The 16,222-nt window shown below is 44.1% G+C and overlaps 1 protein-coding gene across 2 annotated transcripts in view; it reads left to right on the top strand.

Annotated features, from left to right (window-relative positions):
• INSR (insulin receptor) overlaps positions 1-16,222 on the top strand; it is a 144,068-nt gene that overhangs the window by 106,282 nt on the left and 21,564 nt on the right. The window contains exons 8-13 of one of the 2 annotated variants that reach the window (XM_037824514.1): positions 428-678; positions 2,342-2,509; positions 5,264-5,465; positions 7,545-7,580; positions 12,267-12,541; positions 14,158-14,297. In XM_037824514.1, coding sequence (XP_037680442.1) covers positions 428-678; positions 2,342-2,509; positions 5,264-5,465; positions 7,545-7,580; positions 12,267-12,541; positions 14,158-14,297 — 1,072 coding nt within the window. The remainder of the gene's footprint in view (positions 1-427; positions 679-2,341; positions 2,510-5,263; positions 5,466-7,544; positions 7,581-12,266; positions 12,542-14,157; positions 14,298-16,222) is intronic. The other variant, XM_037824515.1, reaches the window with a different exon arrangement.

The raw sequence follows: 16,222 nt of genomic DNA, 5'->3' as shown, positions 1-16,222 counted from the left end.
TCTACAGCTCATCAGGCATTTGCAGAAAAGGGGCTCTGTGAACCTAGTAGTTTTGAGGTTTTGCTGGAAAATTAATATTTTCATTAATGACACATTAATAACATTAATGACACATTAATAACAGTTCCATCTCTCAGGTTTTAGTATGTGCAGGGTTGGTACTGAGAAATCACCCGCACTCCCTCACGTAATCTCACCAATAACTCTTGACTTCCACTGTTGTTGTTGTTCTTGGGAAATTGAGACTTTTGGGGAGAAGGTTGCTTTCTCTTTGGCTAGTTCTCCATCCTTTTTTCTCGCTGCTGAAAATTGTTGGGTGAATAAGATGTTGGGTGAATAGGATGTGCCTTGCCTGGGTCCGCTCTCTGTGGTTCTCACAGTGGGAGTGATGAAATGGTAACCGCTGCCTCCTCTTCCGTCTTGAAAGCCCGTATCAGAATGTGACGGAGTTCGACGGCCAGGATGCGTGTGGCTCCAACAGCTGGACGGTGGTGGACCTTGATCCGCCCCCGAGGTCCAACGACCCCAAGTCGCAAAGCCAGCCCGGTTGGCTCATGCGGGGCCTCAAGCCCTGGACCCAGTATGCCATCTTTGTCAAGACCTTGGTCACCTTTTCTGATGAGCGCCGGACATACGGGGCCAAGAGCGACATCATCTATGTCCAAACAGAAGCCACCAGTGAGTGTTTCTTGTTAATGGGGATCTGAGCACAGTGGGATGCTTGGCCATTCCCAGGCTATTGGATGAGATGTTCTTTGGTGTGATCATTGGCTGCTGAAGGAGTGGGCTCTGAAGTTTATGGTTTCAGAGTATGAAGCAGTAGCAACAAGCCACATGAGGGGAATATACGTTTATTCTTCTTGCTATGGGGAGATTTTCAAATATTCACAGAAGTTGCAAGAACCATGAATCCCAGCTTCAATAATTATGAACAATTTGCCATTTTTGGTTGCATCTCTGCTGTCCCCCACTTTTTTTGGGGGGGGGGGGCTGGAGTATTTCATAGCAAGTTAGTAGTATTTTTGTAAAGCAACTTGGGTATTTGCTCCCCAGGAAACAGTTGCCAATGTCTGGAGATGATTTTGACTGTTCAGACTGAGGCGTGTGGGTGTGTAGGGCTACTGACATTGAGTGGATGGAAACCAGGGATGCAGCTCAGCATCCTACAATGTACAGAACAGTCTCCCATGACAAAGGGTTAGCCAGCCCGGAATGTCAGTAGTAATAAGGGTGAGAAACCCTTTACTATAGATGGAGTTCAAACTTCACGGTTCGGCCCCAGATTTTGCTCTGACTAGTTCATTCTCACTGTGTCCTCCAGCAATACTGAAGGACTTACAGTTTCTGGAAACTCCCAGCCACCTTGAGAGCTCCTCCCCACCCTTCAACAACTCCCTGTCCCCCTCCCCCCCTCAACAACTCCCTCTTCCCCCTCCATTCTCAAGAGAAGCTTTTCTGAAGCCCAAAGGTAGTTGCATTTGGGGGGAATGTTAGATCAAATGGCAAGAAGCTGCCAAAGTTTGCCCTGTAGCTGGATTCAGTTTGGGGCAAAAGTAACTGAAAAATGTGAGTTTATTTGTCTCTTCCCACCATCTCCTCTTCGCCTGGTGTCAGTCTAGAGATAGTTTTGCACATGGCTCAGTAAATGTTTGTTGCGTAAATGGATGAATGAATGTCTGCGTAATCTGTGATACACATGGGCCGTGATTGGTACTATAAAGATTGCAGAAACTTCTATTAACTTCTAACAGCCTCTGAAATCCTGCAGTATTCTCACTTCAGTTACTGCAAACACTGCAGTAACTCAGATGTGTCCTACTTCGTGTCATGCTCTCGGCACAATGATGTCATTATCAACCATGGAAGCTCACCTGAGCCTCGAGGGTTGGAGTTTCAGTGTACACGTGGCTGACATGAATCTCCAGCACCCCTCCCCTCCCAGAGTTCATGACGTGGCTCAAAGTCCCAGTGCCCAGTGATTTTTCTGGAGGAGCCAGCCCCTCAACCTAAGGCTATGGGTGTGGCTGCCCCCACCCTGTCATCTCATTAGCATATAAATTGTCAGGACAAAAGACGTCGCTTATCATGGGAAATTCCAAAGATTCAGAGGTTACCACGTCCCCAGGAACCGGACAAAGACCAGCCAAGGTTTTCATTTTGCCACAGTAACCCACCCCCTTAATGGGTGAACCCCTCCACGTGTGTCCATTTTTCTCCGATTTTAAATACCACTGCAGCGAACATCCTCAGGGTTCCTTTAACTTGCGTGACCTCTACCCAGCAACTGTGTCCTTGGCCTGACGTGTCTTCATGGCCGCCCCGTTGCCTTTCTCCTTTGCAGATCCTTCCGTACCCCTGGACCCCATCTCGGTTTCTAACTCCTCCTCCCAGATCATTTTGAAGTGGAAGCCCCCCTCCGACCCCAATGGCAACATCACACACTACTTGGTTTCTTGGGAGAGGCAGGCCGAAGACAGTGAGCTGTACGAGCTGGATTATTGTCTCAAAGGTGAGTGCCGACAGGTGTGCTGCGAGCAGGCATTTTCCGCAAGGCCGATTCACTTCCCTCTTTCCAGGGGAGCGGAACTTCCTTCCTGTTTGTCAGTGTTTGCACACAGACATGCACACACACACACGCACATCCATGCACACCCATGTGTGCACGCACACCATTCTCTCGTATGAAAACACACACACGTTTCTAACATCCTGACACAAGTACACGCTCTGAAGACTTGCCCTGAAACCAGATATTTCCCATGCTTTGGCCCCGTTTCCCTCTGGTGGTGCCTCCTCCTCTCTAATCCTCACCCCCCCTTCATCCTCTGTCTCTCTCTCCACACCACTGTGGATGCAGCTGTGTTGTTAACCCATGCAACGCTTCTGTGCAAAGCTAGAAGTGCAACCCAGCATGTTGAGAGGTTACGGAAAAAGTCAGGGAAGGGTTTTGGCCCCATTTAGAGACTTTCGGTTTATGGCTCTTAAAGATCACAGCAAGGAATAATAATCCCCTAATCTCTTCTGTGTTTTTACGGAAAGATCTGAACTAATGGCACTGATTATCAGTCCCTAATTTTGTTTACTTCATGCTGGAAAAGGAAAAACATTGGAAGCCTCAAATCTGTTTTTAGAAATTAGTTCAAAATTCTTTTAAAACCAGGTTTGGAAAAAAAAAAAAAGGCCCATAAAAACTGGAGAAACAGAAGTCTAACTCCTCCCCCTGCCCCTGTATTTTCTTTATTATTTTTTAGATGCATTGAGTTAGCAATGTCCTTAGTCCATGACCTGCTGTAGGGCTTTGGGCAAGTCCCTTGGCTTTTCGGGAGAAAGTGCAGGACAAATGGCCTCCGGGAGCAGTCCCAGCTCTAAAGTCATGTACTATTAGTTTGCCTGTGACCTCATCCACCGCCTGAGCTGAGGGTTACAAACATGATTTATCTCCCCGGCTGCTTTATATAACTCCATGGCTCGGCTGTGAGCTGTTGGCCCTGCATTCGAGTAACAGAAACCGCCAGCTAGCACCGTCACCAGCAGCATCCATGCTGGACTTTTATGGTGCCGGGAAAGACTCAGGCACCAAGTTTCAGGCTGTGTTTGCTAGAAGGCGTGACAAGCGTCAGGAGCTACGAATGTGCCCTGTCTGTGTCCCTTCCGCTCCGGAAAAAAATGTTAGGGGTCCCTTTACTAAGGAAATCCTACGCTGGATTTTTCTTTCCTCCCATCTAGCCATATTTAGCCCTCCTAACAGTTAACCACCCAGTCAGGTTATACGATATCTATTAAGAAACATAAATATTTTTAAGTCCTTTGCAAACTTTCAAAGCTTTATAAATACTTGTGCTTCAGAGTGGATAGTCACCATTCACAAAAGGGTACTTGATGTTCATTTAGAGCTCACCATCTACACTCTGAAGCATTACAGGGCATGGAAAAAAAAGGACTGGCATGGGGCCCAGAGTGAGAGGGTGACCTGGAGGCCCTCTGTGGATCGTGTCCTGTAACAAGTGGTAGTGTTCGCACCTCACAGTTGTGTGCGAGATGTGACCGGGTCACCAGTGGGTGACGGGCACCACCAGGATTTGAACCAGGGCTCAAGACCCAGCTAGCGGTGATATTTCAAAACCAATTTTCTTATGTTCAGGGCCACTCCTTGAGAAGTTAACTTTTTTTTTCCCTGTTTTTTTTGTTTTGTTTTGTTTTTAATTCCCTTTTCTATGCTTATTTGAAAATTTGCTTTCTTGGCTCTCCTTTCATATCTTTAGTCCAGGGTTTTACACCCTCAGCATTTGGGGCCAGATAATTCTTTGTGGTGGAGGTGGTCCTGGGCATTGTAGGATGTTTAGCAGCACCCCATCCTCAATCCAGAAGAAGTCAGTAGCACCTCCTTTCTCCTAGTCATGAAAACCAAAAATGTTTTGGGATGCTGCCCCAATGTCCCCTATGAGGCAGGTCACCCCAAGTGAGAGCTACTGCTGTAAGTCATAATTCTGGATTCATGGGTGGATTGCAGATTCTTTAATTTGTGCCACACAGTTTTTTGCCCAGTATAACTGACAAGTCTGTAAGGCAGGCACTTTAGAGCTGCAGGTGGAATTCTGCTCTGCCTTCTTGTCGATTGATATTTGTGTGGTTGATTTACTGTTCACTGATTCATTCATTCAACTGTGACCTGTTGCTCCCACTCCCTCTCTGACACCAACCTCTCTCTCCCTCACCGTCTAGCTACACTGGGTCCTCTGCGTTTCACATGCCAAGAAAATTCCTACCTCAGAGCCTTTGTACTTGCTTTTGCTCTGCCTGAATTGCTTTCTCCCAAGATATGCATATAGTTTCATTGCTTTGCTTAATTCAGCTTTGCTCAGTGGTCATCTTCTCTGAGACTACTTTACAAAACACACACACACACACACACACACACACACACACACACCCCCAATACCTTCCTTTTAAGTACTCACCACCATTGGACATATGGCATGGGTATTTATTAGTTTATTGTGTATGCCCCCCTCCCCCATTAGATGTATGTTCCATGAGGGCATGGATTTTGTCTGGGTTCCTACAGTCTTAGCCCCATGGGCTTATGGCATCTGACAGTTTCCAGAACACTTTGAAAGGCATCCTCTCAGCTGAGGGTCACAGGCTGCCCCCCCACCCAGAGGGAGGATTTTATTTCCGCAGAAGGACTTGAAGCCAGCCCCCAGCCCTGGGCTCTGCACCCCGTGCCCCAGCCTCCGAGCCTGCCTGCTCTACCTCCCCCTAGGGTTGAAGCTGCCCTCCCGGACCTGGTCCCCACCCTTCGAGTCTGAGGAGTCTCAGAAGCACAACCAGAGTGAGTACGAGGAGTCGGCCGGCGAATGCTGCTCCTGCCCGAAGACAGACTCTCAGATCCTGAAGGAGCTGGAGGAGTCTTCGTTTAGGAAGACGTTTGAGGATTATCTGCACAATGTGGTTTTCGTCCCCAGGTCAGGACTTTTTGTGGCCCTGGGCCCTCTTAGTGATGTCAGGAGTCTCGGTGTTGCGCAGTGCGGGTGGGGGTGGGGGTGGGGGGCAGTGCTTCAGGGACACGATGGAGCAGTGACCCAGGCACCACAGGAGGGTGGGTGGGGGCCTGCGCTGACCCTCTTCCCTGGCCAGAGGAAGAGATTTTGCAATTCCAACAGTACACTTACCAGGAATGGCAAGTAATCAGAAAAAAAAAAAAAAAAAAAAAATGATTATTCTACTCCAAGGAAAAATTAAAAGCCCAATACCGTTTTTCCTCCGTCTCCTGAAATCTTTGTCCTAGCCTCCAGGTCTCCTTCTGAATTCTGAAATGGAACTCATTTATCACTGAGGCAGATCCTGAGAAATTCCTGCCCGTTCCCATGCTTGATTTATCACCAAGTCTCATTCTCAGTTCATTCTCTTCAATCCACACAACCTCCTTATCGTCCTTCTTGGACTCTCCACAGCAGCATCAAAACCTGGAGGCTTCTCCTGTTTAAATATGTCCAGTTTCCTTTTATGAGTGTGTGGAAGGGATTTGCTGATAGATCTCGTGATCGACTGTGAAGGTTTGCAGTAAAAATTACTCTCAGCTTTTAATCCACCTTTACCTTTACTGCAAACAAAGACATTTTTGCAAAAGTGGTTCACAGTGTTTTCAGCTTGATTCACAGACAATCAGGGATGCAGGTTAGAGGGGTCTTTCCCACACACATTTCTCTGAGGGCTCTGCCTTCGGAGACCCAGTTTCCAAATTACATGTGGATGGGGATATGGGAGGTGCCATGTGCCTGGCCCCAGACAAGGCAGTTCCTAGCGGCTGAACCCCTGGGTTCCAGCCCCTGCCTTTCTACTTTCTAGTGTGGTGGGTTACTTCACTTCCCTGTGCCTCAGTTTCTTCATCTGTGAAATGGAGTGAATAATATTTCCTGTCTGTTAGGGTCATTGTGAGATGAAATGAGTTATACAGGGTTTTCCCCACTTGGCTCTGTCAACATTTGGAGCCAGATTGCCCTCTGGGATGGGGGTGAGGGGGCTGTCCTCCACATTGTAGGATGTTTAACAGCAGCCTTGTCCCCCTTACCCCCATGAGGTGTCAGTAGCTCTCCCAGTCGTGACCACCACAAATGCTTCTGGACTAATTGACCCCTGGTTTGAGAATCACTGAGTTAATGAGGGAGGATTAAATGATTCAAGTGCTGTGGTACGTGAGTGCCCAGTCACTGTTAGCAACTAGTAATTTTTTTTTTTTAATCTCCATCGTGTCATTTCATGTATCTGTACAGTAACCCAAGCAGCTGCCACCCCTCTTTCACAGATCCCCAAGCTATTGTTTCTGAGCTGATGGCTGACTTGCATCAGGTTGTATTACAGCAATGGGTGACCTGGGTTTTGAATCTAGACTGGTGTGTCCATAGCTGGGCTACCTTTCTCCCTCCACATCACTCCCCCTCTCAAGGATGCTAGCAGGAGGCTATATAAATACGCCGTTTCTGAAGTGAACCATAGCCCCAAAAGTTTAATGTTGGACTACAACAAGATTCTCTAGTGTTGTCTTTTCAAATGTCCACCACGGCTACTCATCCGAGTAGTCTCTTCTCCTGAGCTACCAGTATGTAACTTTTTCTTTTTTTTAACCTTTTTTGCATTTTCCCCCATGACCCTGAGTCCAAAGAGTGCTAAGTGGCCTAGCCCAGGCATCAAAGCAGTTACTGTTTTACCCATCAAAAACAAAATGCTGCCTGACTTGGCGAACGTGCAGAGGCTGTCCTGAAGTTTAAATGCAGACAGCTTCGATACCCCAAGGAACCCTCTGCAGGTCCCAGATCTCTGGGTATCATCGTCTCTGATTTCTTTTCTCTACCTGGATTCTGCATACCTGCTGGGGAAAGTGAGGTTCATTTTCCCCTGTGGGTGATAGGAGCGAGTTGTCAGTGGTCAAGGGCAGGGCTGCCTTGGGCTGCTTGGCTGGAATGTGGCCTCCAGGGAGCCCGAGTCATGAGGAATGGCTCAGGAAGTTCCCTCTGCCCTCAAAGCAGCTGGTTTTGTTTTCGCAGAAAAACCTCTTCAGGGCCTGGCGCGGAGGACACTAGGTACGACTTGCCGGTGGGGCATCCGAGGGTCCCTGTGGGGCCCCCAAGGGTTCCATGTGGGGTCCCCCATGGCTGCTTAGCGGGTGGGAAGCATGCTGTGTGCCTTGGAAATTCCAGGCGCTTCCGTGGCTTGGCTGCATGTGATGGGCTGCTCTGCTGGGGCTTGGACGCTTCACAGATTCCTTTGAAATGTGTTCACACTGAAATGGGATCTGGGCACAAATACAGGGAATAATCTCAACTAACCCACTTTTATTAAAAAAAAAAAAAATAGAGTCAAGGGAGTACTTATGGGGTAAATCCTAGATGCCACACATTTCCCCATATCCATTCACTCATTACACATGTGTCAGCACCCACTATGTGTGAAGACCTGGTGCCCAGTGCCAAGGAGTAAAAGGCATGTGAGGCAGTGTGCCTTCTCCAGCAATTCTTACTCAAGTGAGAAGGACTGATATGGAAGCAGAACATTTCTGAGTGGGTGGGGTGACGAGTGCAGGCAACCAGGCCTGAGCACAGATGCATCGGGTAACTTGTTCCACCCAGGAGAGGCAGGGGCACTTCTCTTTGAGTTGTGTCTTGAAGAATGAAGGAGGAGTGTTGGCCTGGAGGAGAAGCAGGTGGGGAGGCATTCCATGTAAGGAGAACTTGGGCAGAAGCACAGGGGTAGGACTGATGGGCTTTTGAGACGATGCCTGGCCATGAGGGGGTGGAATAGGAGGTGAGACTGGAAAGGCAGGTTGGGGCCATATTGAGGAATTTTGATCTTTAAGCAGAGAGTGGTTTTTGTTTTGTTTTGTTTTTGTTTTTCAGGGAGGTAGGTAGCCTGATCTGCCCTCTAGTGGCCGCTCGGAATATAATCAGATGCTAGGAAAGACCTAGAAATCTGTGGCCTTGGTTCGGATCAGGTTTTCTCCACCATGGTACTGTTATTGGGAACTGGAACATTCTGTGATGTGGGATGGGGGTTAGCGAGGCTGTCCTGGGCATTGTAGGTGTTTAGCAGTATCCCTGGTCTCTTCCCAGTTTATGCCAGTAGATCCCTTCCTACCAAGGTGACAACTGAAAATATTTGCAAACACAGCTTAATGTTCTAGGGTGGGTGGGGGGTGCATGGGGTTGCAGGAGAGGGGCAGGGGGTGAAATCATCTCTGGTTGAAAACCACTGGACCTACCATGAGATCGTGGGACAATAAAGTGCCCGTGTGTGTGTGTGTGTGTGTGTGTGTGAGAGAGAGAGAGAGAGAGAGAGAGAGAGAGAGAGAGAGAGGGAGAGAGAGACTGATTGATGCTCTGTCACTGGGGATCCCAGATTTTTCATTTCCTGTTTGTGGTCTTTTTAGATGTAATCCTTTGGTCTATACCGAAAGGTGAGACCGTTTTACTTTTCCAGTTGTTCAGATATCAATTTCTCAGTCACTGGTGGTTATTTCTGAGGCTCTAATGTCTTTTTTATTTGTGCAACACCTGTTTGTGACTGTAAGGAAATGTTCTGAAAACTGCTATTATGGGTATATGTTTGGCTTGATAAGTGGTAGAGCTGTCTTCTTTTCCATCTAAGAATGTCTTTGGTCTTTTAATATAAAAAGACCACAAGCACCCCAAAGTAAGGATGGTTTTCCAAAGACACATTTTCTGACTGCAGTGCAGTCAGAGCTAAAAGTTAGATTTGAACAGAAAAGTCTACTTCCTGGCGATTAAAGGTTGTTCATTTAAACATCTGTGGGGCCATAGCAGAAATTGAAACTTCCGTTAAAGTCCATTTGGAAAATTATGAAAATGTGAACATTACATGTGTGTTACTTTATAGAATGTTATCAACACTACTTTTGTTGCAGATTACTAGACATAAATGGTTTCATAAAATTAAAGACTTAAAATATAAAAATATAAATGTACTGTGGAAGGAGGGAGAACATTAGCGATAGTTAAACTGGAGGTAAATATAATCAAAGGCAAAAGCACAAGTAACTAGAAATAGGTGCTAGAAAACTAGGGTCTGAGTAAATTTTTTCTATGTTGAATTTTCTGGAAAGCCATATGCGACTAAATTTGAAGCTTGTCTAAACTGATCCATGGAGAAGCAGAAAATTTAAATAGTCTAGTAATCTTGGGAAAAAGGGTAAAAAAATATGTATCTGTTTGCTCTAAAAAGGCCCTGGGCCTAGAGACTTATTTACATATGAATTCATTCAAACCCTGAAAGAAGGACTATTTCTTGTGATACAGAAACTATATTCCAGCGCATAGAAACCTTTGAAAATCTTCCCTATTCATTTTATGAAACTAACATAACACCCCTAGCAGAACCTCACAAAGATACTGCACTGAAAGAGAAACCACAGGCCAAAGCTAATATATGACTTTAGATCCAAATGTCCTAAATAAAATACTATACTGGCCATATTGTTTATGTCAGAAATGGTTTAAGATGAGGAGATCTAATCATACAATTTATTTCACCAAGAGGCCCATTAAGGAAAGTCATATAATAATCTCATTCAATAACATTAATTAAAAAAATCTTGATTTAGAGAAAGGGAAAAAAATAGACCTCTTATAAAGTTAGGTATAGAACACTTCTTCGATAAGATAGATATTACGTATTTTAAACCAACAGCCAAGCTAACATCATTGTTAAAACCATTTGAAACCAGGAGGCCCAATCTCAACATTACTAAAGATCACTTCTCTGAGTGTCTAACTGATGCAATATGACACACAAAAAATTAGAATATAAATAAGGGATGGTGAGAAATGAAGTTATTGAGTTTTTGCAGCTAATCTAGTGCAGGGAATCCTATTTTTATTGGAACACGACCACACCCATTTGTTTACACGTCATCTCTGGCTGCTTTTGAGCTACAGTGACAGAATTGAGTAGCTATGATGGATCCCATCTGGCCCGCAAAACCTAAAACATTTGCTATCTGACCCTTCACAGGAAAAGTTTGCTGACCCTTTTTCTCCCATAGTCCCTGAAAACCACCCCCAAAATCAACTGTGAGACTCTTAGAATACTAAGTGTTTGAGAAAGTAGGTACAATACAAATTAGGAAAAAACCCAGTGCCTTTTAGTTATAGTTAGTTTAGTAATATATTCAGATATTAAATGCAATGTATTTAGACACTAGCGATAATTATAACATAAAATAGGGGAAAACATCCCTTTCATAATAGCCATAAGCCTTAGTATATCTCATAATAACTCCTTCTAGAATTACCTGTATGGAAAAAAATTTTTAAATGGACTCATTTAGAAACTTGTGCAAATAAATGCAAGTGACCATGTTTCAAATCCTTGTAAAGACTCACCAGCAAACAGCAAGCTGGGGTAAATCATACAATATGATGGATAAAGGGTTAATAACCTTAATGAACAAATAATGCAGGAGTGGGAATAAGGACAGCACTAAAATTTCATTGAAAAATAGGCAAAAGACACTGAGGGACAATTCCCTGCAGAAACATAAAAAACCAGTCAAGGGAAAAAGAGCTCAAGCTCATCAGGGCAGAGATGCTATAGTGATGCTATTTTTTATTTCTCTGGTTGAAAATAAAAAAACAAAAACATGTTAAGCCTCGCTGTTGTTGAGATTATCCTGAGATGCAGTCTCTTGCGCTGCTTATGGACCAGAAGTCAATAGGGCGTTTCTGGATAGCAGTTTCACTGTGTGTATTAAGAGGCTTAAAAGGGTTTTCATATCCCCTTGTACCTAGTGATTTCTCTGCTAGGAATCTACTTTTAGGAATACATAAGACAATCATAGGATAGTTATAAAGAAGACAAATTGAGAATACTCATATAAAAAGAGGAGGAAGATGGTTAAGTAAATTATAGTTCATGCATTAGGTGAACTATTTTAGTGCCACTAAATGTTTTCCAAGTTTTCTTAGATGAACATGTGCTACTTTTGTAATGGTGGGGGGGGGGGCTAACACTGGAAAACAAAACAAAACCAAAGAAAGAAACCCTTAAATGCTGCCCTACTTAAAAAACACTGTTTTAAGGAAACAGTGTGCAGTGAAATGACTCGTAATTTAAATCTTCTTTATGCTGTTTTTGGCTTTAAAAATTTTTTAGGCTTTCACCATTTACTTCTTTATATATTATTTTAAGGAAAAAAAATGGTGTGTCAATTGCATAGAAGCTTCTTACTAATCTGAGTCATGAGATTCCTTTAGCAAGAACTGACACTTCATCACTCAAATTATGCAGGTGTCCAAAACAGTCATAAAAATTAGATGACTTCCTCCTGTTTGAACTGATGATGTTAGTGGCTCAGGTTGTTCTGGAGGGAAATGCTGTTTGGCTGGCCTTCCTGAAAGGCTATAGACTCTTACCCCCTTTTGGCATCTTAACTCAAAAATATTTGGCATCTTTTAACACTGACTTATTTTTCAATCTGCAAAATGAAAACCTGAAATCAAGCATGTTGTTATCTGTCGTCTGAGGGATGGTCCTGGGGCCACCCAGCCTTCCTGGAGGGTGGAGTTGCCCTGACAACTTTGGATACTTACCGGGCTTTCTGGAAAGCTGCTCCGGGTTGTGATTCCTGGCGATTTGCAATTTAATCCTTTGGCCCTCAGCGCCCTACACAGCAGTATTCATCGTAAACCTTTTGGCCCCAGCACCGGGTGCTGAGATGGTGATTGTGTAACGGTGCTGTCACACTGTCTTCACAGGCCGTCCCGGAAACGCAGGGCCCTGGGCGACATCAGGAATGTGACAGCGGCCACGCCCACGATTCCGGGTTTCCCTAACGCCTCCTCCACCAGTGCGCCCACCAGCCAGGAGGAGCACAGGCCCTTCGAGAAGGTAGTGAACAAGGAGTCGCTGGTCATCTCTGGCCTACGGCACTTCACCGGCTATCGCATTGAGCTGCAGGCTTGCAACCAAGATGTCCCAGAGGAAAGGTGCAGCGTGTCGGCCTACGTCAGCGCCAGGACCATGCCCGAAGGTGGGTCTGCTCCCCCGGTTGGCACATCGCCTGGCCGGGACGCAGGGCGCTAAGGTGTGCTTTCAGTTACTTGCTTTAATTACTGTTGAATTATACGAGCCACACATGACCATCCTACAAACTTTAGAAAATGCTGCAAGCAATAAGAAAGTTAAAATTAGAAACACATATAAGCAATAAGAAAAATAAAATCTAGTCACCTCCCAAATCCTTAAGATGAGCCCTTTTTGTATATTCTTCCTGAACTTTTTGTTTTTGAACACATTCATACTTGCATAGACACACACATACCTACTAAAATGGGTCTGCGATAATCCCAGTTAGCCTTTTGTTGTATGGGCTTCCAGAACTTTTTATGTGTGTGTAATAAAATGTTTACACTTACAAACCTAGGCATGTTCATATTTACCAAGATGGGCTCAAACTATACATACTTTTTTTACACTCCCCTTTTGGGTTCCTTGGTGTGCAACTTTGCCTCCACCACATGGGTCTTTTTCTCACCGTGTCTGAATTTTCTCTGCCTTATGAGGACTCTAGTCGTATTGCATAAGACTCCCTCTGATTCAATTCAACCTCATCTAAATAGGCTCTTTGAAGATCCTACTCACAAATGAGTGCACACCTTAACTAATAATAGCACACTCAATGGTCCTATTTACAAATGGGGTCACACCCACCAGAACACAGATTAAGACTTATGATGTCTTTATAGAGGACATGATTCCGTCCCCAATGACAGGTCAATTTCTGCCTTTTTTGCCTTTTTTGATCTTCCATCATTTTTATACGCTGGTACCATGGTTTACCGTAGCTTTCCAAATCAGCTTTATTGAAGGATAATTTACATGCAGTGAAATGTGCAGAGTTTAAGTATATAAAAAATTCTGTGGGTATCATTTCCTAATTTAAAAAATAAAACAGCATGGAGATGGAGAGCTAGATCTGAAAATCTTTTGAGACTTCCCGATCATGGTAATCCTGTCTGTATGTGTACTTTCCTTGAATAATAATGAAAATAATGAAATAGTGATTTGTTTACTGAGCGGGATAATCCTAGGTTTTGGATATGTGTATGTATAGGATGTCTGTAGTGCATATGGATGTATGTATATATAGGATGCATGTGTATATGTATAGGGTTGTACGTATAGGATTGCATGTATAGGATAATAATTCCATGTATTATACATGTGCAAGGCATTTTTCATATAATCCATTTAAGTCCAAATAAGGCCTGTAGTCTAATAGTGTACCAGTGTCAGTTTTCTTGCTTTGATAGTGTAATATATTTATGTGGATTACCATAATATAGTACATCATTGGGTGAAGCTGCATGAAGGGTACCCGGGAACTCGATGTACTATTTTTGTAACTTCCTTTGAGTCTAAAGTTTTTCCAACAAATTAACTTTATAAAGAAAATAGCCCATCTAATCTTCCTAACTGTCCTACAAGGTGAGTTTTATATGTCCATTCCCTGACCAGGGAAATGGAACAGAGGAAAGTTATGTAATCAGCTCAAGCTCACTCTGCTGCTAAGTGGTGGAGCTGGTATTTGAACCGGGCCTCATGATGTCCCTGCTACTAACCATGGCTCCCTTCTGCTCCTTACAGCCAAGGCTGACGACATCATCGGTCCAGTGACCCACGAAATCTTTGAGAACAATGTCGTTCACTTGATGTGGCAGGAACCCAAGGAACCCAATGGTCTGATTGTGCTGTACGAAGTTAGTTATCGGCGATACGGCGATGAGGTGAGGCCCTCTTGGATGCAACTCTTAGATGCATACCTTCAGTGTTGTCCTTGGTGCCCTCCCTCTTCTGCTTAAAATCTGCCCCAAATGTTCTAAAGCAGCCCCTCGTTTGATGCTTTGTGGTTAGGGCTCAAAGTCTCCATGCACCACTTTGCAGGGAGCAGGGTCAGGAACGTCAGCCTCCAAACGTTTCTTTTCCAGTTTCTTGCATTGCTTTTAGCTCTGTCCTACAATATGGATGATGATTGCCTGCATTTGTGTCTCTCCCAACATGTGAGGAGGGTCATTTTACTTCAGAGAGAGTTCCCGTATCTGAGAATAGGTCACCTGAAATCTTAATAAATGACCTTTGGTTGAGTGCCTCCCTCCAGTGGAAGATACCAAACAGGGTAATGGAGAACACAGAGATGGACAAGAGACAGAATCTAATAAGAAAAAACTGGATTGCTCCCTGTGTGTCCTCATTTTAAGTGCTAATTTATACAAAGACTCTCCTTTATTGTGTTTGATCACATTTAAGATGTTGAAAGAAGCCTCCACTGTCTTGTGTGTACGTGTGGACTGATAAGATAAAGATGCTGCCAGTTCTAATCATGAGCATTGATTTGTAAAGTGTATTCTGATTTCAGAAATGTCAAAATGTGAAAATATACGCCTCTTGGGACTGATAAAATACACTGAAACCTTTGGAGTAACCCAGAGCTCAGTAGCGAGCCTTCCAAATTCTAAGCTGCTGCCCAAGGTCTATAAGAGTAGAGCCAGAATTCAAATCCAAGACTCTCTGATGTTTTGGTCCAGAGGTCAGAAAATGTTTTCTGTAAAGGACAAGAGAGCAAATACTTTAGGCTTTGCAGCCGGACTGTCTGTGTGTTACTACCTAACTCTGCCTTTGTAGCATGAAAGCAATCATGAACAATATATAAACAAATGGGCATGGCTGTATGCCAATAAACTTTATTTACAAAAACAGGTGATGTGTAGGATTTGACCTGTGGGCCATAGTTTGCCAACCCCTACTAGAGGTTATAGCACAGCTCCGCAGTTTCCTGTAACTTCTGAGGAGAGTTGTCCATGACCAGTGGACCAAAGTATGACTCTGGGGAAGTGACCACGTCTGCTTTTGGCTCCCATTTTCAGCTTTGACAATGATTGGAAACTAGGACCAGCAAACTATGGCCTGCAGCCAGATCTGTCCTGTGCCTGCTTTTGTACAGCTCGCGGAGGGTGGTAGAAAGAAACAAAGAAGAATATGGAACAGGGAACGGATGGGGCCTTTACAGAAAAAGTGTATTTTAGAAAATAGAAATACCCCTACTGAATTTGTCATTCTCCATGGACTCTGGGATCCTGTTTTCTAGGTGAATCTCCTCATTTGCCATTTTCCCCCCCATCCTTTCACCCTCAACCTGCTTGTATCTCTGAATACAAGTATACACTGTTGTGGAACATTTGTTACAACTGATCATAGAACATTTTTATAATCGTACTATCAGTTAAAGTCCATGGTTTAACTTAGTGTTGACTGTTCATGTAGTGTGGTTCCAAGGACTTTTTTTTTTTTTAATTTTTATTCTGTTACCAAGTATTCAATCTAACATTTCCTCTCTTCATCATATTCAGATATATATTTCAGTGCAGTTAATTGCATTCACAATATTATGTTACCATCACCACCATCCATTACCAAAACATTTCTGTCATTCCAAATAGGAACCCTGCATATTTTAAGCCTTAACTTCCCTTTCCCTATCCCCACACCATCCCCTGGTAACCTATATTCTAGATTCTGCCTCCATGAGTTTGCTTATTGTAATTATTTCAAATCAGTGAGCTCATAGAATGTTTGTCCTTTTGTGTCTGGCTTATTATCTTCCAGGCTCCTCCATGTTGTCACATGTATCAGAACTTCATTCCTTTTTATGGCT

Source organism: Choloepus didactylus, assembly GCF_015220235.1.
Source record: "Choloepus didactylus isolate mChoDid1 chromosome 25 unlocalized genomic scaffold, mChoDid1.pri SUPER_25_unloc2, whole genome shotgun sequence".
NCBI classification, from domain to species: Eukaryota; Metazoa; Chordata; class Mammalia; order Pilosa; family Megalonychidae; genus Choloepus; species Choloepus didactylus.
This window is presented reverse-complemented; position numbering and strand designations above follow the sequence as displayed.